Source organism: Mobula hypostoma, chromosome X1 (assembly GCF_963921235.1).
Source record: "Mobula hypostoma chromosome X1, sMobHyp1.1, whole genome shotgun sequence".
Taxonomy (NCBI): Eukaryota; Metazoa; Chordata; class Chondrichthyes; order Myliobatiformes; family Myliobatidae; genus Mobula; species Mobula hypostoma.
This window is the reverse complement of record NC_086128.1, coordinates 49,995,592-50,017,597: the sequence shown is the minus strand read 5'-3', so window position 1 is coordinate 50,017,597 and position 22,006 is coordinate 49,995,592. Positions and strand designations below refer to the sequence as shown.

At 41.3% G+C, this 22,006-nt stretch overlaps 1 protein-coding gene across 10 annotated transcripts in view; it reads right to left on the bottom strand.

Annotated features, from left to right (window-relative positions):
- Positions 1 to 3,470: 3,470 nt before the first annotated feature.
- spop (speckle type BTB/POZ protein) overlaps positions 3,471 to 22,006 on the bottom strand; it is a 133,647-nt gene continuing 115,111 nt past the window's right edge. For all 10 annotated transcript variants that reach the window (XM_063037891.1, XM_063037893.1, XM_063037896.1 and 7 more), the window contains 2 exons: positions 15,048 to 15,190; positions 3,471 to 5,830 (listed from right to left, as the gene is read on the bottom strand). In XM_063037891.1, coding sequence (XP_062893961.1) covers positions 5,686 to 5,830; positions 15,048 to 15,190 — 288 coding nt within the window. In that variant the 3' untranslated portion in view covers positions 3,471 to 5,685. The remainder of the gene's footprint in view (positions 5,831 to 15,047; positions 15,191 to 22,006) is intronic.

Here is a 22,006-nt window from a genome sequence, read left to right as displayed (position 1 = left end):
AACCTGGTGTGCATGCGTGTGCATACCTGACCAACCAGGTACGTGTGTGCGTCTGTCTGTCCAACCTGGTGTGTGCATCTGTCTGACCTGGTGTGTGCGTGTGTATGTGTCTGACCTGGCGTGTGCGTGTGTCTGCCTGCCTGCGTGACCTGGTGCGTGCGTGTGCACGTTTTTCTTTGGAAACTTTCTGAATAGTGAAAGGGCTAGAGTGAACATGGTAAGTTTAGAACCCAAGGGCATAGCCTCAAAATCCTTTTAGAACGGGGAAGGAATTTATTTCACCAGAGTGATGAATCTATAGAATTTATTGCCACAGATGGCTGTGGAGACCATTAAAGCTGATCTAAGTGTGAAAAGTTGTGGGTAAAAGGCAGGAGAATCGAGTTGAAAAGGGAAATAAATCAGCCATGATTACAGAATGGATGGGTTGAATGGCCTTATTCTGCTCCTTTGCCGTTTGGTTATAGTTGATGGTCTCCACCTTTCAGTATCTGCTGTAAGTCGCTTCACTTCAGATGGATGTGCAGTTAATACAGGCAAATCGATCCCATATTTGACATTTGAGACCTTAGCAGATGCTAATCTGCTACTTATCCCAGGTGCAACCAGCAACAACATACCAAGTAAAGAACGAGTAAGTCATTTCGGGAACCTAACTGCTTTATAATTACTTGCTTGCAGAGCAAAGTTTCCCTGGTATTACAATCCTCATACCTGTTAACAGTGCAAACCTTGCTACAATGCCATGTTGTAGATGGTAGCTAACTTCCACTACTTGGCCAATAGGGTCATGCTTTGAAAGGTGAGATTTCACATTACAGGCTACATACACTAAACTACAGACAAGAAGATTACCAATATACAAAAAAACAAAATCAGTGGAACCATCTGTTTCAGTTATTAACCAATGGCAATAAGTTTTAACTGTGTACATTCATCTTATATTATTTAATAATGGCTGCAAGCTTCTTTAACAAGGTTGGTTATTAAAATGCCAATCTTGAACAATCACAAAAAGATAAAATCCCACAAGATCAAATAAAAAGAATGTTAACTGCAACTACCTGAACCTTCCTTTATAAAACTGAATGCAACATTTATAATCACCAGTAAACACAAGTATAATAATGGTGTATGGTCTTAACACCACTGCGTATCCAGGAATAAACCCAACAGCTTTTTATTACAGCATGAAATTTAGTCTGACATTTAGCTGTGGGGTGAAGTTTGAATCAGTTTCTTTAGGCAAATCATGTGTAATAAATGGATTTGTGATACCATTCCTTTGAAAATATTTTGATCAAATGTACTCGGGGCTCAATTTCATTCTAATGTTATAAGGACTGCTCATACTCAGAAATTTGTTGCAATTAAATTCTGAAGTGGTGGCTCATATAATTACATTGCCCTCTCAAGACTACTGGATATGCAAATATACACATCAACCTCCATCCTGTACCTTTTGATGCCATAAAACAAGTGCAATTATAGCTAACATTTTTCACAGCAGTACACACATTAGGTTAACATACTGAAATCCTATGCACCTAAAAGCTTCAATTGTTCTTTGCAGAATTTAATTTTTAAAATATGGAACAAGTGTGTGTATATATCTTCATGTGCCTTGCGCGATACACACTTGGGCGACCATGGCTTTCCACATGAATGATCCCATGCAGCGTCAATGATATCTCGCACACTTAGATCTGTTAGTTCTTTCAGTGTTTTATATAATATACAACAAAGCCCTTGCTACATGTGGGACCTTGTCAAAAGCAAGGTTGATAAGGTCCTGCATGGGAGGTTGGTCAAGGAGGTTCAGTTACTTAGCGCTCAAGATGAGGTAGTAAATTAAACTAGACATTGGCATCACGGGCTAAGCCAGAGATTGGTAGTAGATGGTCGCTTTTCTGACTGGAGGCCTGTGACAAATTGAGCCCCACAAGGATTGGTGCTGGGTCCATTGTTTGTAATGTGTATCAACAATCTGGACGATGAATTTGAGCAAGTTTGAGGACGATACAAAGATTGGGGGTGTAATGGACAGTGAGGAAGACTATTAAAACTTGCAGCAGGATCTGAACCAGCTGGAAAAAGGGGCCAAAAATGGCAGATGGTATTTCATGCAGAAAAGTGTGATGAGTTGTACTTTGGGAGGATCAACCAGCGTAGGTCTTACACAGTTAACGGTAGGACACTGAGGAGCATGGCAGAACAGACGGATCTGGGAATAGAGATCCATAATTGTGTTATAGGTAGATAAGGTCATAATGATAGATTTTGGCATATTGGCCTTTATACTCAATACTTTGATTTATGGAGTTGGGATGTTATGTTGAAGTTGTACAAGACACTGGTAGGCTTTGTTTGGCATATTGTATGTAGTTGTGGTCACCTACCTGCAGGAAAGATGTCAATAAGCTAGAAAGAGTGCAGAGAAAATTTACAAGGATGTTGCCAGGACCTGAGGACCACATTTACAAGGTTTAATAGGTTAGGACTTTATTCCCTAGGTTCTAGAGCCTAGACCATAGAAGAATGAGGGGAGATATGATGAAGGCATACAAAATTATGAGGGGTATAGATAGGGTAAACACAAGCAGGCTTTTTCCACTAAGTTGGGTGAGACAACAACTAGAGGTCAATGGTGAAATGTTAAGAACATAAGGGGAAATTTCTTCACTCAGAGAGTGGGGAGAGTGTGAAACAAGCTGCCAGCAGTAGTGGATATGGATTCAATTTCAACATTTAGGAGGGCTGCCATCTGGGTGTAGGTCGATGGAACTAGCCAGATTAATAGTTCGGCATTGACTAGATGGGCTAAAGAGCTTGTTTCTGTGCTGCAGTCTTCTAATTCTGACTAATACCAGAACACCAATAATATGGGAGAGCCCAATTTTACTGACGTCAAATAACTAAGCATTGATGAAGTAGAAAGTGAGTACTGACTCAGCCTACATTTCGCATGTTTTCTTCAATCAATTTTCCTTTATTCTGAGCAGTTTTCTAAATTTAACCTTCTGGTATGGAGGAGCCACTGTACACAATCAGAAAACGCCAGCGCCATCATGGGTACTAGCCTCCCCAGTATTGAGGATATCTTCAAAATGTAAATCCTACAAAAGGCACCATCTATCATTAAGCACCCCCATCAGCCAGTACATACAGCTTTAGATTTCTGAATGGACAGTGGTACACTACCTCACTGTGTGCGCGCGTGTATATCTTATTGAAATTTATATTTTTATTGTGTATTGCAATGTACTGCTGCTGCAAAACAACCCATTTCACGACATATGTCAGTGATAATAAAACCGATTCTGATTTTTCTATTTTCTGCATAAACGTTGTTTTAAAATCAACTGAAAACTAATGGCAGTTTCAATGCTATAAATATTTAACTATCTGAAGAATAAAAGATTTTTTTACTCTAAACTTAATAAATACAAAATTTTAAACAAAATCCTTTCTTTATTAATTCACCCAAATATTTCAAGGCTATACATTTTGGAGGTAAAGACTTGCTTGCTTTTAGACTTTAAGTGCCTACTGGAAGTATCTTCAGGTTATAACTTTTAATGTACCCATAAAATTCACAGTATGAGACCAATTTAGTTCAGCACTTTCCTGAATAAAATTTTGTACACAAGATCATTGTACAGTAAGCTCCAAAAGTCTCAACATTTCTAGTTCACATTGTATGGCACATTAAAGCCCTATCAAGAGATGGAAAATTCCAAATAAGTAGTAATGGAAATGTACCAGTGTGATATGATGGAATGTAGGATAAGCTGGTAGATAGAAGGACAAAATACACAGGTGGCATTCTTTAATACACAAGCCTATCATTTCATTATTTTTATGTTCACATGAGCAATGAAAGCAGACCACACAGTTTATAGTTTCAGGAATGTCAAGCTATGCTGTCATCAGCTGTGGTATACAGAATACAGCTGAACTTTAAAACAAAGTAATAAAGTAACACAATGCAAACTTGACCATTAAGTTTCCAGTCCGATCTGTATTTCCATACTTGTTTTTGTACTTCGCACCACCCAGGCATAAACCATTTGCTTACTATAGGGAAGGAAAAAAAAAGGGGCAAAGAGCAGGACTGGTAGAGAACTGCTCAAACTCTTTTTGAAAGGGACAAAATAAACTGAGCAATATTCAAACAGAGAAAAGGAAAACAGGTTAAAAAAAACATAGCTTAGCCAAGTTTCACTGAAACTATGCCTGAATTCCATAACCAATGAATGTACGATTGTTTGCTGAATCAATACTCAAAAACATTTGTAAAATTAGTACAGCAATTTTGATAACAGGACAATTACTACCTTAAAAGATCAGCCTTTTCAAATAAGTTTGAGGTGCTCTCAAAACGTAACATTACAAACTCTACCAAACCAAATCAAAATAGCACAGTTGGCTCTAATAAATAAGTTTGGAAAACAGATTCAAAACAAATTATTCTAAGTAACTCTTTAGAAATGATACCTGCACAAAATTTATTCACTAAATAAAAGTTGAACTTACTGTCAAAGCCATACACATTATTTCTGGGGAAAATGATTTTCTCTGTAGAGGCATTTCAATGCAAAATAGTATTTTACTTATATCCTCCAAAGAAAGACTGGAGATTAAATTTTGATTTTGTTCCTCAACTTCTGAACAGCAGTGAACCAAAGGAGATATTGCAACCTCGGGAGAGGTTGTTGAAAATTAACCATTTCCTTCTAGAACAAACAGTTGAGACAAAAGCTTAACTTCTATAACCTACAATAAAACTGTTTTGTTTCCACTGAACATGAAAACATGTCCATTAACTCATTTCATTTGCTAAGCCATCTGAGAAAAATGTAAAGCATTTTCCCCACACATTCTACACGTTACCTCTGTATCCTTCAGATAACACATTTAACACTGCTGTAGCTCTTTTCTTAAATTTGAATACCACTGTTTAGCTGAGATTGTTGGGAGCACAAGGGTAAATTCTAAACTGAACAGTTTCTTCCCACTTTTTTAAAACTTGTTCCAAATACACGTGGCTTTAATTTCCTCATAAAAATGTTTCTTTTTAAACTATAATAATAATAATAGTGCTAATTGAACAGTTCTCTTTTGATTTGTCACAAATGTACACACTGTATCAGTTGTGACTAAGGACAGCAAGATAGTTTTTTTTTCTCCCCATTGAAAGGGCAAAAACTCAGCAACATCAATCCACAGTTTGAGTGTTCTTCAACACTATGTTGACGCTGTCCTTTTGACTCTAAATGGCCCATTCATTTTCGTGTGCTGACAGAAGCTGGCTTCAAGTTCAAGAACTGAAGTAGATAAAGTAGTGCAAGTTAAATGTCTACCCTTTTCTCTTCCCTCCCAATCCATCTCTTACCCATACTGCTTTTGGGCCAACATCTAAAAATCTGTTAACTGTGTATATAAAACAAAACAAAACAGCAGGAATCCATTCAGCCAAGTCTAGGGTTCTCAAGACAATGCAGCAATAGTTTTGTGTTTTAGTTTTTCCTCCCCAAAGTACTTAGTGCAGAAAGGTCATTAGTACACCAAGCACGATCTTTCCCACGGCAGGAAGCACGTCAGAAAACTTTATACATTGCATTGTGCAACATTGTGATCAGGTCAGTGCTGTTAAAATGTTTTACTCCATTTTCAAATGTCACTTTAGGACTGCTTAAGCCGCTTGCGGGGAGGACCAAGGAAAGGGCATTGTGCTGATGCTAGTGAACGGTAAGCTTCTGCCACCAGATGAGGGTGGGACAAGACCATTGACTTCCAACCAGATGTCTCCATTACGTCAGATGCATGGCTATAAAAGTGAAAGAAATAAATTAATTGCATACACTTCCACATTCATAACAGCTCAAAACATTCATTTTGATTATCTACTATTTTATTCCAAATTTGTAAGATTTCATTTTAACCCCAACTTACTCATAGGGATATAAAATTTACTAAACACACACATTTATTTAAAATAATTATTATACAAGTACTGTTGTGCTATAGAATCAGACAATATCACTTTCAAAACAGAACCACTCAATAGTTTAGTCAAATGCAATTACCGTTCACACTGAGAGGTAAAACAGATATATACCCGCAGAGGGTGGCAACCATCCTCACCCACACAAACTTATGAGATCACATAATGGTGACTGGCTTATAAACGAGAATCCTAGTACATCCCAATATGGTGAAATTCCATTGGAAATTCAGAGATCAATAAAGCAAAGTGACTGACAAAGTCATCAAATTTGAGTTGGCCATTCTGGTGAATATTCAAAGTTCATCACACTATTGGTTGAACATGCAGTTCTTCCAGTAAGCATTCTAACCTTAAGCAAAACTAACAGTTTAACTGTTCATTCAACTCATTGCTTCAGAGGGATCCTGGAGGGAGTCAAACTGGAATGTAGGATACTTGGAACATTGTGGGAGATAATATCCATAGCTGTTCTTTTACATGGGATGTTATTTGGCAGTTCAATCTCATTTCATAGATTTTTTTTCCTTTCCTTCCCACCTTTTCACATATACAAGTCTCTGACCTCATGAGACCAGTAGTAACAGTGATGATATTTTAGTAGTATATGCATACTTTTAAAAAAAATGATGCTTGCTAATTATCCAACAGCCAGTGGTGTTCCACAGGGATCTTATCTGGGACCCCTCCTCTTTATGATTTTTATAAATGACCTGGATGAAGATGAAGAGTGGGTTAGTAAGTTTGCTGATGACACAAAGGTTGGGGATGTTGTGGATAGTCTGGAGGGTTGTCAGAGGTTACAGAACTGGGCTGAGAAGTGGCAGATGGTCTTTAACGCAGGGAAGTGTGAAGTGGTTCATTTTGGTAGGTCCAATTTGAAGACACAATATAATATTAACGGTAAGACTATTGGCAGTGTGGAGGATCTGAGAGATCTTGGGGTCCGTACCGATAGGACACTAAAAGCTGCTGCACAGGTTGTCAGTGTTGTTAAGAAGGCGTATGGTGTGTTGCATTCATCAGCCATGGGATTGAGTTCAAGAGCTGTGAGGTAATATAATCTTTTAAGAGCCTCTTAGATAGGTACATGGAGCTTAGATAAATAGAGGGCTATGCGCTAGGGAAATTCTAGGCAGTCTCTTAAGTAGGTTACATGGTTGGCACAACATTGTGGGTCGAAGGCCCTATAATGTGCTGTGAATTTCCACGTTCTAATTTCTATTACCACTAAGTATTTAATAAGGGAAACTTTACCACTTTTAAAAATACCAGAGAAATGAAGTTAGTGTGTGGAGGGGATTCAGGCAGAAAGGATATCACCTGCACATATTCTGCTCAGTTAACCTGTAGAGCAGGGGCACCCAACCTGGGGTCCATGGACCCCTTGGTTAATAAGACCATAAGACAAAGGAGCAGAAGTTGGCCATTCAGCCCATCGAGTCTGCTCTGCCATTTTTATCATGAGCTGATCCATTCTCCCATTTAGTCCCACTCCCTCGCCTTCTCACCATAACCTTTGATGCCCTGGCTACTCAGATAACTATCAATCTCTGCCTTAAATACACCCAATGACTTGGCCTCCACTGCAGCTCGTGGCAACAAATTCCATAGATTCACCACCCTCTGACTAAAAAAATTTCTTCGCATTTCTGTTCTGAATGGGCGCCCTTCAATCCTTAAGTCATGCCCTCTCGTACTAGACTCCCCCATCATGGGAAACAACTTTGCAACATCCACTCTGTCCATGCCTTTCAACATTCGAAATGTTTCTATGAGGTCTCCCCTCATTCTTCTAAACTCCAAGGAATACAGTCCAAGAGCGGACAAACGTTCCTCATCTGTTAACCCTCTCATTCCCGGAATCATTCTAGTGAATCTTCTCTGTACCCTCTTCAACGTCAGCACATCCTTTCTTAAATAAGACCAAAACTGCCCATAGTACTCCAAGTGAGGTCTCACCAGTGCCTTATAGAGCCTCAAAATCACATCCCTGCTCCTATACTCTATTCCTCTAGAAATGAATGCCAACATTGCATTCGCCTTCTTCACTACTGACTCAACCTGGAGGTTAACTTTAAGGGTATCCTGTACAAGGACTCCCAAGTCCCATTGCATCTCAGAACTAAATGGCAAGGTTCCATGGCATAAAAAAGGTCAGGAACCCCTACTGTAGAGCAACACACAAAATCAGCAAAAGCATTGCCAAATCTTCAGTTCTAAATTGTTACTCACTACCTATTGGAAAAGTCTTTTTATAATACATTTCAACCACAAACTAAATGAATATGGAGGATTTCTCAGAAATCAAGACCATAGGAACTGCCGATGGACACAAAAGCGGCTCCACTCCCAGCACAGGAGACATGGATAAATAGATGCACTTTTGGATATTAACACATGAAATAAGACTGTACAATAGCATCTGAAAATATAAATGCATTTTATTTACACAACATTCTCAGAAAAAAAAATAAATGAACAGTAATCACTTCAATGCTTCACAAATCTACTATACACTTCCGTACAAATCCTAGTGATTATTTAACAAAAACAACTGAGTGAGCTCCTGACTGTCTTTCTATTTAAAATTCAAATAAAGTTTTACATTGTGCATTCAGTCTGGTCAGCCTCGGGCAGAGTCCTGTGTGGGATATTGTGTTCAGTAGGCAGACTATTTTATCTTTTGACATGTTGTAATTTTTAAGTTTAAGTACAAACTGGCTGTTTGGGGAGGAAGACTACAACAGAAAACTAAATGATATCCATCCTACTTCCCTTTCATAGGAGCTATAGGGACTAGCAGCCTTGAACATGTAGCCTGGATCACTTTCTTCATAAGATCTTTTGCATAAGCATCACTAGATTCACTCATGAAAGTATTATATGAGAGCCAATAATTTTAGTCATTCACACATTTGTAGAAGGTATAACTGGATATGATTAGAGTCAGAACGTTGTCTATTTTATTCCCTTCCCAGTGAATAGAAGTGGACTCTGGAACGGCATTCTGATTTAAATCCGAATACAGCAGGTAAGAAACTGCTGGTATAGCTTAATGTTTAACCAGATTACATCTGCCATTGGTCCATTGGGTAGCAATACAAACAAATACTGATTTTAAAATATGCTGAACTAAATGCTATATTTTACAAAATATAGTCTTTCAGAACCTCTCCATAAACAATTTAACAAAAAGATGTAACAAGTAAAACACCCCTAAATTTTAGCTACAAGAACATTCATTTCTCAATTTCGTGAATCAGCACTGATTCTTCTGAGGGCCTGATGGAGGGTTCCTCATATAGTGCAAAGAAAGAGACAAGAAGAAGAACAGAACACATCTAAGAAGTCTATCCTAGGCAGGTTAGTGGCAAGGATTAAAAAGATAAATGCATTCAAAATCTTAGAATATTTACTTCCTACTTCCATTCAATCCCTCAGGTTATTACATTAAATCTGAATTTGGGTCCTATTTTGTGTGCTTTGTTTGCATTTGTATTTCATGCTTGGATCTCTTTCCAAAGGTGATTGGAGGAAACTATAAAGTCGGGGGGGGGGGGTGTCAGAGGTATTTTAAAAAAAACGTGATAGCGGAGTGTAATGCACTGCCAAGGGCAGTGGTAAAAGCAGATATATTAGGGACATTTAAGAAAGACTCAGATAGGCACATGTGTGGCGCGTGGCCAACTGGGTGTTGGGCTCATGATCTGAAGGTCATGGGTTTGAGTCTCGGCCAAGGCAGCATGTTGTGTCTTTGAGCGAGGCACTTAACCACACACTGTTCCAGTCCACCCAGCTGAGAATGGGTACTGGAAAATGCTGGGAGTTAACCTTGCGATAGACTGGCGTCCTATCTGGAGGTGGGGGGGGGGGGGGAGGGATGTCTCGTACTCTCAGTCGCTTTACGCCACAGAAACCAGCATAAGCACCGGCCTGATGGGCCACAAGGCTCAGGACAGACCTTAACTTTCAATTTAGATAGGCACATGATTGAATCACATGAATGGAGGACTGTAAGGAGATTGACTTTAGCGACATACACAAAATGCTGGAGAACTCAGTAGGCCAGGCAGCATGTATGGAAAAGAGTACAATTGATGCTTTGGGCCAAGACCCTTTAGGACCGATGAAGGGTCCTGACCTGAAAAGTTGACTGTGTATTCTTTTCCATAGATGCTGCCTGGCCTGCTGAGTTCCTCCATCAATTTGTGTCTGTTACTTGGATTTCCAGCACCTGCAGATATTTTCTTGTTTGAGATTGATCTTAAGAGTAGTTTAAAAGGTCAGCACAAAGGACCTTAATTTTCATGCTTGGTTAGCCAAAGGACCTGGTCTGTGCTGTGCTATTCTAGGTTCTATGTATGTAGAGCAAACCAAACTGGGCAACTACAGCAAATGGGTGTTTCTAACTTACAAAGAAATCAGCTTACAGACAGTTCTCAAGAACAGGACCCTTACGTAGTCTGGAGAATGCCTGCACACAGTTATCAATGAAAGTCATGGAGTTTGCTGCTCAGATCATTTTTAAGTACTTGCAAATGGCATTATATGAGATTTTTACTAAATAAGCATATTGCTGATTGTGTTGTAGCAGTAGCATTGACAACTATTTTAAGACGCACAATAGTAAAAAGTCCATTTTAAATGAATACAAAATTTAAAAAGCCAATTACAAACAAAAGTAAAGCTGTTAAAAACAAAAATGAGTGCATATATTTCAGAGACTAACAGTCATCCCTTCTAACAAATGGATTTTTGAATATTGTTTTAAATATTTGGGAGTATAGAAAAATGCTATAGGATTGTTAGAATTCCTAACACTAAATAAACTCAGTTTTATCCAATCACAGCAACATAAAATGCTGAAGGAGCTCAGCTGGTCAGACAGCATCTATGAAGGGAAATGAATAGTGGACATTTTGGATCCAAACCACTTAGTCTTTCCACTTATCTAATCAGAGCTCTCAGTATTTGATGGCCAACAAAATAACTACCACTCTTAAAATTCTTCATCTAAAGGAATAATTGGCTAACCAATCCCTGTTATGCTGTACCCAAAAGTAAAGCAAGAAACTACTATTTTCTTCCCCTTATTTGTCATCAATGTTGTTGGTACATGGCAACATCACCCAAATAGGCAGCGTCAGTTTTCACACGAACACTGGCTGTAGGCAGTTCTAACTCATTACCACCGCTCGACAGCTCCGTGATCTCTAAATGATCAGAGTTCTTGTTCAGCATTCAGCACTGGTGAAGCCAAAGTTTCTTGGAACAAAATATTGCAAGGGTGAGAGCCATCATCTTTCGTCCCTTCCAAAAATTCCATTTCTTGGACAACAATTCCATTCCATCTCCAGCAATTATTAGAAGTAACATTGGTGCCATTCTTAATATCAAGATGGGCTTCTGTACACATATCTACAGCATTCCCAAGACCATCCACATACAACTACCCCACCTTGCTCTGCCTTGAGCTATATACTGCCAAATAATTCAAATATTCCATTATTTTGAATTTGATTCTATTCACCTAGAATGGGTCATGCACAGTTGAAGCCTAAAACCACACTGTGCACCTTAATATTAAACACTCATCTTCATGGTTTTTAAATGTTACTTCAACTTTAAAGATTATGATTCCTTACTGGTTTCATGCTTGGCTTTCTCTTCAATTTACACTTGCTGTAAAATCTTCCAAAGCTTCAACATTCCTCTAAATCTGGTTCCATCAGTATCCCAGATTTAAGCACTCTATAATTAGTTTCTGGGTCATTTAATGCCCTAGGCCCCTGCCATATAATTTTCTCCTTTACAAAGTCTCTCATCATCTTGTCCAAATATCTCATTACATGGCCTAATGTCAAGTAATGGGAGTCATAGATTACTACAGCACCGAAACAAGCCCTTCAGCTCATTTAGTCTGTGCCATCTTGGTTTGCTGCAGTCCCATTTACCTGTACCCAGACCATAGCTCTCCAGCCAGAAAGGCAACCACTCTGACTCCTCCCACAAAGCAAGATGTCAAATTCAATTTACTACCTCATACTGAATGTGAGAAAGTGACTGAACCATCTTGATCAGACTCCATGCAGGGCTTTATCAAAGCCTTGCTAAAGTCCATGTAGACAACATTCAGTACCTTTCCTTCATCAACGTTGCTGGTAACTTTATCAAAAATCTCTGTAAGATTGGTTAGACATGACCTACCATGTACAGAAGCCATGCTGACCATCTCTAATCAGGCCCCGTCTATCCAAATACTTACGGAGAGGGAAAGATGTGCTTAGTGGTGGGGTCCTGTTGAAGGTGGAAGAAGTTGCGGAGGATAATGTGCTGGATCTGGAGGCTGGTGGGGTGGTAGGTGAGGACAAGGGGAACTCTGTCCCTGTTGTGGTGACGGGAGGATAGGGTGAGGGCTGAAGTGTGGGAAATGGAGGAGATGCGGGTGAGGGCATCAGTGATGATGGTAGAAGGGAAACCACGATCCTTAAAGAAAGAGGACATTTGAGATGTCCTGGAATGGAAAGCCTCATCCTGGGAGCAGATGCGGCAGGGACGGAGGAACTGGGAATAGGGAATGGCATTTTTGCATGTGGCAGGGTGGGAAGAGGTATAGTCGAAGTAGTTATGAGAGTCAGTGGGCTTACAGAAGATGTTAGTGGACAGTCTAGCTCCAGAGATGGAGACCGAGAGATCGAGAAAGGGGAGAGAAGTGTCTGAGATGGACCAAGTGAATTTGAGGGCTGGGTGGAAGTTTGAAGTAAAGTCGATGAAATTGACGAGCTCAGCGTGGGTGCAGGAAGCAGCACCAATGTAGTCGTCAATATAGCGAAGGAAAAGTTGGGGAGCAGTACCAGTATAGGTTTGGAGCATAGACTGTTCCACATAACCAACGAAGAGGCCCATGCCAGTGCCCATAGCTACACCTTTAGTCTGAAGAAAGTGGGAAGAGTAAAAAGAGAAGTTATTAAGTGTGAGTACTAGTTCTGCCAACCGGAGGAAGGTGGTGGTGGTGGGGAACTGGTGAGGTCTATTGTCCAGAAAATAGCGGAGGGCTATGAGGCCTTCTTGGTGGGGAATGGAAGTGTATAAGGATTGGACATCCATAGTGAAACTGAAGCGGTCGGGACCAGGGAACTGGAAGTTATTGAAGAGGTGGAGGGCATGGGATGTATCCCGGATGTAGATGGGGAGGGACTGAACTATGCGTGACAAAATGGAGTCCAGGTAGGCAGATACAAGTTCAGTGGGGCAGGAGCAAGCAGAAACTATGGGTCTACCAGGACAGTCAGGCTTGCGGATTTTGGGGAGGAGGTAAAACCCAGCAGTGCGGGGTGTGGGAATTAGGAGTTTTGTGGCTGAGGATGGAGGGTCTCCAGAGTTGATAAGGGCACTTTCCACAGGGATCGTTCCCTCCGCGACTCCCTGGTCCACACGTCCCTTCCCATGGATTTCCCACCCAGCACTTATCCCTGTAAGCGTTAAGTGCTACACCTGTCCCTACACCTCCTCTCTTGCCACCATTCATGGCCCCAAACAGTCCTTCCAGGTGAGGCAACACTTCATTTGAGAGTCTGTTGGAGTCATCTGTTGCATCTGGTGCTCCCGGTGCGGCCTCCTCTACATCGGTGAAACCCGACGCAGATTGGGGGACCACTTCATCGAGCACCTCCGCTCCGTTTGCCACAACAGATAGGATCTCCCGGTTGCCACCTACTTCAACTCTGCTTCCCATTCAGATATGTCCATACATGGCCTCCTCTACTGCCATGATGAGGCTAAACTCAGGTTGGAGGAGCAACACCTCATATACTGCCTGGGTAGTCTCCAGCCCTTTGGTGTGAACACTGAATTCTCCACCTTCCGGTAATTCCCTCCCCCTCCCTTCCCCCATCCCAGTTTTACTCTGCCCTCTCCCCCAGCTGCCTATCACCTCCCTCATGGTTCTGCCTCCTTCTACTACCCATTGTGTTTTCCCCTATTCCTTCTTCACCTTTCCTGCCTATCACCTCCCTGCTTCCCCTCCCCCACCCCTTTATCTTTCCCCTTACTGGTTTTTCACCTGGAGACTACCAGCCTTCTCCTTCCCACCCTCCCCACACCTTCGTTATAGGGCCTCTGCCCCCTCCCTCTTCAGTCCTGACAAAGGGTTCCGGCCCGAAACGTTGACTGTTCATTTCCACGGATGCTGCCCTACCTGCTGAGTTCCTGCAGCGTGTTGTGAGTGTTCCAAATACTTATTTATCCTGGCCTTTAGAATATTTTCCAATAATTTACCCATTATTGACGTCAGGCTCACCAGCCTATAATTTCCCGGCTTATTCTTGGATCCCTTCTTAAACAATGGAACAACATTAGCTATCCTCTCTAGACTATATTAGCATTAAACATTTTCACCCTTCATGCCAATCCAAAAATATATCAATACATTCTGGATACTACAGCCTTCTATGCTGCATTTACACATTTAAAAGTCACTCTGACAGACACGAGACTGGGTGTCACCTACTTTATGTATCTGGTGCTGAAATAACTGAAATACTCAAATCCTAAAAAAACACAACTATGAGCCCAAAAAGAAAAAATTCCAATAAACCAGAAAATTATCAAAAACAGGAAAACATACAAAGTTATTTGTGATAACAGTGAGAGCTAATATACGTTTTATAGGCACTTTGAGATCATATAGATAAAACGGTGTCAACAGACAACAAAGCACTTCTATCTTGGAGATTCAGCATCAATATTAAGTATTCTTGTGTAGGATAAAGCTCTCTCAATATCTTGAGCTAGATTTCAGAACAGTATTCCAAGCTGAAATACTAGATTTCATGATGATCATAGGAAGACTTTCAAATCGTGGGCAGCTTAGTACAATTTGCCTCTAATGATCAATTCCATTTAAACCCGAATTGCAGGCTAAAATTGTAGAGTTGCAAGGACAAAGTACATATTCACTGGTAACCAACACACACACACACACACACACACACAATATTATTACAGCTTTGACATGGCATTGAACTACAATACTTACTAGTTTATGAAGTCCACTGCTTGAGTTTTGAGTTGATCAGCACTGTGTAGATCTGCCAGGATTAAAATTTCAGCTGCATTTTCCACAGACAAATTGCTGCAAAGAGCATCTTCACACATTACCTTCAAGCGCTCCAGAGCATACTGAAACAGAAGTTTGGATTATTTAGAAACAAATGGACAACTAATACATAACTAAGGCTCAGCTATCTTCACTGAAACTAATAAAAACCATACTGCCTTTTTAAAAGTGCAATTGTATTTGTGGGAAGGAAACTGATGCCCCTTTTTAACTCACATAAACTACATTTTGAATAGAATCACACCAAATTTTGACACAGGAGTCCATTCAGCTGATGTTTGTGTATTGGCTTGGAAAGAGCTACTCAACTGAATCTGATTTTCCAGTACCGAACCTCTGCAAGTCATGGCTCTTCAGGTACACATCTAAGCATGTTCTTAAATGTAGAAAATGGAAACATGTCCTTCCTACTTACTCCATTTGACCCCCTTAAATTTAACTGATGAATTAAGTCTCCTTTCAACCAAAGAAAACATCCCCAACCTATTCAATTTTCCCTCTTGGCAAAAGTATTTCAAAGCTGGAAGCACATTTGTAAAACTCCTTTACACTTTTCTCTAAATGCTATCACATTTACTGTAATATTATGACCAAACTACATAATCACATGGCTATAGCTGTAAAGAATTCTAACATTGCATCCCCGTTCATATATTGGGTTATAAGGGGAAATGTACCCACATATTTAAAAATAAACTACCCATCCTGCAATCTTAATGCATTAAAACTGACATCCACACCCTGGGACCTAATGTTAGAACATAATGCAACTTCTAATTTGTTCTGGTCACCGAATTATAGGAAAGATGTCAATAAAATAGAGAGAGTACACAGAAGATTTACTAGAATGTTACCTGGGTTTCAGCACCTAAGTTACAGAGAAAGGTTGAACAAGTTGGGTCTTTATTCTTTGGAGTGTAGAAGGTTGAGGGGCGACTTGATAGAGGTATTTAAAATTATGAGAGAGATAGATAGAGTTGACGTGGATAGGCTTTTTCCACTGAGAGTAGGGGAGATTCAAACAAGAGGACATGAGTTGAGAGTTAGGGGGCAAAAGTTTAGGAGTAACATGAGGGGGAACTTCTTTACTCAGAGAGTGGTAGCTGTGTGGAACGAGCTTCCAGCAGAAGTGGTTGAGGCAGGTTCGATGTTGTCGTTTAAAGTTAAATTGGATAGATATATGGACAGGAAAGGAATGGAGGGTTATAGGCTGAGTGCAGGTCAATGGGACTAGGTGAGAGTAAGCGTTCTGCACAGACTAGAAGGGCCGAGATGGCTTGTTTCCATGCTGTAATTGTTATATGGTTATATAAATGCTTTGATTGAATCCAATTGAAAAGTGGCTAGCAATAGCCTCTACAATGGTAACAGAGAACCAAAAGTAAACATATGAAATCATCATTTCCTACGAAGTCTAACTATGAAGCACTCATAATGGTAGAAAAACTAAATTAAACTTCATATCAGCTAATAACTCCAATATACACACACGTCACTTACAAAATACAATTTAATGCAGATTGTCATGAATTAATGGACATGTATATTCTCTAACAAGTTTGAGCCAAGCAATGTTTTTGTTGGTTTGTTGACAAGCTATTTCCAGAGGGTTGTGTTTATGCTGACATCTTTCAATGATCCTTACTACAGAATATCATTGGGTTGATAGTGACAAATCAGTTCTACTATGGCTTCCAAGATTAACAAAGTTGGATTGTTTATGAATACCAGGTCTCTGTTCACAAAACGCATTCCATTGCTGGGACTATTTGTAGGACAAAAAACCCAAGGCCATACAAGTTCAGTAACAACAATCTAGGTCAATTTCAATAACCCCCAAAACTCTCAGTATTAATCGTAGGGGAGAATTTGAAGGTATTGGCAATCTTGAACATTATAATGAAAATGAAAATTTGGAGGGTGCAATCATCGTAAGCATTGTATGAAGACAGTCCATGATTTGCACTAGGTGTCTGCCTGACTTTGTTCATTTACAGTGAATCAAATGAACACAGCAGTATCCGACGATAACAGTGATATCTGTGCGGGAGAGTTTTTAAAAGTGGAAAAGCCGTTGCACTGGGACAGTCTCACCATCTCAAACTTGGAAGTCCCGGTCCAGGGGTTCAAGCAGTCATCACAAACTGGGGTTTTCCTTGTCACATGCCCTTTGCTCTCCACGAAATGTTGCAGAACCTCTTTCTTGGCCGTTGAGTCTCACTATTGATCTCATCCACCCAGTCCTTTGGAGCTGACTTGACATGCTAGAACAGGCAAGTCACTATTTCACCAGGGTATGAAACCCACCGGCTACCCTCACCAGGTTTACTCCTACTTTTGAGCCAGAGGTGGAGTTGAGAGTCCGGTGGGGACCAAAAGTGAGTGAGCTATCCCAGAATGGACATAAGCCTCTTCTGCAGAGGTACTACTGCTCGCTGGACAACCCACACACAGCAACAAACACTGAGTGAATTCTTCAGCCAATAAGAATTCTGGTCAAAGAACACTGAGGCTGTCTACAAGAAGGGTCAGAGCCGTCTCTATTTCCTGAGGAGACTGAGGTCCTTTAACATCTGTTGGACGATGCTGCAGATGTTCTACGAGTCTGTGGTAGCCAGTGCTATCATGTTTGCTGTTGTGTGCTGGGGCAGCAGGCTGAGGGTAGCAGACACCAACAGAATCAACAAACTCATTTGTAAGGCCAGTGATGTTGTGGGGATGGAACTGGACTCTCTCACGGTGGTGTCTGAAAAGAGGATGCTGTCTAAGTTGCATGCCATCTTGGACAATGTCTCCCATCCACTACATAATGTACTGGTTGGGCACAGGAGTACATTCAGCCAGAGACTCATTCCACCGAGATGCAACACAGAGCGTCATAGAAAGTCATTCCTGCCTGTGGCCATCAAACTTTACAACTCCTCCCTTGGAGGGTCAGACACCCTCAGCCAATAGGCTGGTCCCGGACTTATTTCATAATTTACTGGCATAATTTACATATTACTACTTGAATATTTATGGTTCTATTACTATTTATTTATGGTGCAACTGTAACGAAAACCAATTTCCCCCGGGATCAATAAAGTATGACTATGACTATAAATAACTATTAGGAATTAATAGCTCTGTAGTAGCATTGGTAGCATGAAACCAGCTAATTGAAGCAGATGCTTAATTGGGCCAAAATATACTGGTCCCGATGTGTCCCAATTATCCAGAATCCACTGTATTAACATTGAAGTGTGAAGACCAGAAGAGGGCAACGTACACTTCAGTTTCTTCTGTAATGTAACCACAATATCCAAATTTATCTTGCGGTCGTAATTAAGCTGTGTTAGGATCTGTGGTGATTACTCCATACAACAAATCTAAATTAAAATTACAGAGCATAAATGTAATATCTTTTTAAAATTCCAGAGACTTTCATATGACCTTGGATTCCTTTAAATGGTAATACTGAAGTGACTTGCATTACTTCATGAGTTATGGTCAACAAAAAGATCTACATTTTAATTAGATCTACTTTGGACAGAAGTTATGTCTCTTCGTAGTAACACGAGGGCATAGAGCCCTTGTTACTGATGACTGGTGCACTCATATTATGTAAGAGCTGCAGGATCTTGAGATATTTCTCCAGACACCCAATTTAAGACAGTACCTGCCAAAGGGCAGGATGATTTACAGAGTCAAATGCTTTTCTAAGGTCTATGAAGGTTATAGAAAGTGGGAGATTTTGTTCCTGGGCTTTCTCCTGCAATTGACGTGCTGTAAAAAATCATGTCAGATGTTCCTCTGGCTGGATGGAAACCACACTGAAACTGATGCAGGATGGAAACCACACTGAAACTCTATTGTCTCTGCAATCTGAGGAGTATGACAATCAAGACATCCCTGAATTCAACTGGAATCTTCTCCTGGTCCCAGATCTTGACAAGCAGGTCATGAATATGATTTAAAAATTCTGAGCCATCTTCCTTGAGGATTTCTGCTAGAATTCCATCAGGCCCAGTGGCCTCACTGTCCCTCACTTTCTTGCAAGTTGTCTGCACCTCTTTGATACTATGAGGCTTACTCATGTCCTCCTTCATGGGTCGTTGTGGGAGCTGATTGATGACTTCAATGTTATCAATGGTGTTACAATTAACTAGCTCCTGCAAGTATTCCTTCCATTGGTAATTGATGGCATCACTGTCCTTTAGAAGCCTTTGTCTATCTTTGGAGCGAAAGGGGTTTAGGCCACCAAGGTTTGGGCAATACAATGCCTTGGTGGCAATAAAGAAACCCCTGATATCACCAGAGTCAGCAAGCTGCTGTATCTCTAGAGCCCTCTCAGTCCACCACCAATTCTTTATTTCCATTACTCTATGCTGGACTATAGCCTTAGCTTTGGAGTCGGCTTCTCTTTTTGCTTTGCAGTTAATGTCCTTCTGCCAGGTACAGAAAGCTTTACTTTTGTTGTTGATTAGCTCTTCTTGTCATTTTCATCAAACCAATCTTTGTTTTTCCTGGTCCTGTATCCACTGATGATGAAGGATGGAAACCGGTACCTTAGCTCTCCTCAGGTCTACCACCAGCTCCTTAGTCTTTTTCACATTAAGCTGCAGATAATTCTGCTCACACCATGTGACAAAGTTTCCTACCGTAGCCCTGTACCCAGCCTCATCTCCCTTGCTGATGCATCCAACTATGGCAGAGTCATACAAAAATTTCTGAAGATGACAAGACTCTGTGCAGTAGTTGAAGTCCGAGGTGTAAATGGTGAAGAGAAAGGGAGACAAGACAGTCCCCTGTGGAGTCCCAGTGCTGCTGATCACTCTGTTGGACACACAGTGTTGCAAGCACACATACGGTGGTCTGCCAGTCAGGTAATCAAGAATCCATGACACCAGGAAAGCATCCACCTGCATCGCTGTCAGCTTCTCCCCCAGTAGAGCAGGGCGGATGGTGTTGAATGCACTGGAGAAGTCAAAAAACATGACACTCACCTTATTTCTCTGGCAAAACAGGGTGTTAGTGATGGCCAGGTCACGTCCAACAAACTTGGAGAGTAAGAGCAGTCCATTGGGGTTGCTATTGCCAACACCTTCCTTCCCAATTGTGCCTTTCCAGAAATCGTTGTCCCTTATCTCATCTTCCTTGGGAGTATCTGATAGTATGCGGTCTAGGTCAGCGTAGAAGGTCTGGTGAGTTTAGGGTTGGAACGTAGGCAGTCACAGCTGTAGCCATTTGGTTCTTGTGAACTTAAGGCGCATGGTCATGAGGTATTCGATGCCAACTGGTAATTCAGAGAGGTGACTGATGATGCTGTTCTTTATGGCGAATCCAACTCTGTGGATTCTGGGTCCATCTGCTGATTTCCCCTTCCAGAAAAAGGTGTATCCATCCTTCTCCTCCTCCACTTGCCCTTCCTTGGCCAATTGTGTTTCAGAGGACAGCAAAGTTAATTTGGTAGCTTCTCAGCTCGAGGTGATGGCAGTACATCTTTTTGGATGATCGCTAGTTTCGCCGTCGATAAGTGTCTGCACATCCCAGGTTCCAAAATTCATATCCTTCAGACCGTGGTTTGGTGATCCCACTGGATGTGGTAATCCAGTCAGGAGTGAGGAGGCACCTTTTAGGGCACCTTTTCTAGCCCTTCTTCATGTGGAATGAGCAGAGGAGGTCCTGAATAGGGCTGCTCAGTCATGGGTGCAGCTGCTGAAAAACTCTATCTGCCTCAGACCAAGAGCAAGACGACTGAATCTAACACCCACTGCCTGTGTGCCAGGTTGTGGCTGGGTGCTCCCAGACTTCACTGCCCTGTTCCTGTCACTACTTCCTGGTCGCCACAGAGTTTTGTCCAAGTTGGTCGATCGTTTGACCAAACCAGGTTAAGACCAGGGTGAAACAGGTGCCCCAACTCTGTTTGCTGTTTTCATTGCAACCATTCTTCACCTCACAGGCCAGGACCTCCCAAGGAGTCCAGCTTCTCCATAGGACAGATGGGGGGGGGGGGGGGAGGGCTCTTTAACCTTAACAGGTTCAAGGCAAAGAGCAAGGTGTCAACCACTTCCATCATGGAGCTCCAATACGCAGACGACAACGCCATCATAGCTCACTCTTAGGAGGACCTGCAGTGAGCAATGGACGCTTTTGCCAGAGCATACAAGCTCCTGGGACTTGATCTAAACATCAAGAAAACCCAAGTCCTGCACCAACCTGATCCAGATCAAGCTCCTAAAACTCCAACCATTCAAGTTGACCACATCCCTCTGGAGAACACTGATCATTTCCCACATCTTAGCAGCCTCCTTTCTTCAAGAGCCAACACTGACCTTGAAATAAATCACAGAATAGGCTGTATAAGTGGAGCTTTTGCCAGGCTGAGAAAGGGGGGGTTTTGAAGATCAGGATAACAAGACCAACACTAAGTGTCTGGTCTATAGGACTATAGTCCTTCCCTCCTTGCTATATGGGACGGAGTCATAGACAACATACATAAAATCCATAAAATCCCTAGAAACTTACCATCAAAGATGCCTCTGAAAGATTCTGGAGTTAGCTGGGAGAACAGGCATAGTAAATCCAGCATCCTGGAGGATGCTAGCATCAACTCCATAGCCACAATTGTGACTCAACACCAACTGCGATGGATCGGCCACACATCCATATGCCTGACTCCCATCTCCCTAAACAACTCCTGTTTGGCCAACTCAAGGATGCAAAGTGCATTCCTGGAGGGCAGAAAAAGCTGTTCAAGGACAATATCAAGACCCACTTCAACCTGAATGAATGGGAGAAATCAGCACAGGATAGGAAAAGCTGGAGAAGGACTGTCTATGAGGGCATTGCACAGCTCGAAGCATACGTCCACCGTGTCACTGAGACTAAGCAGCTTC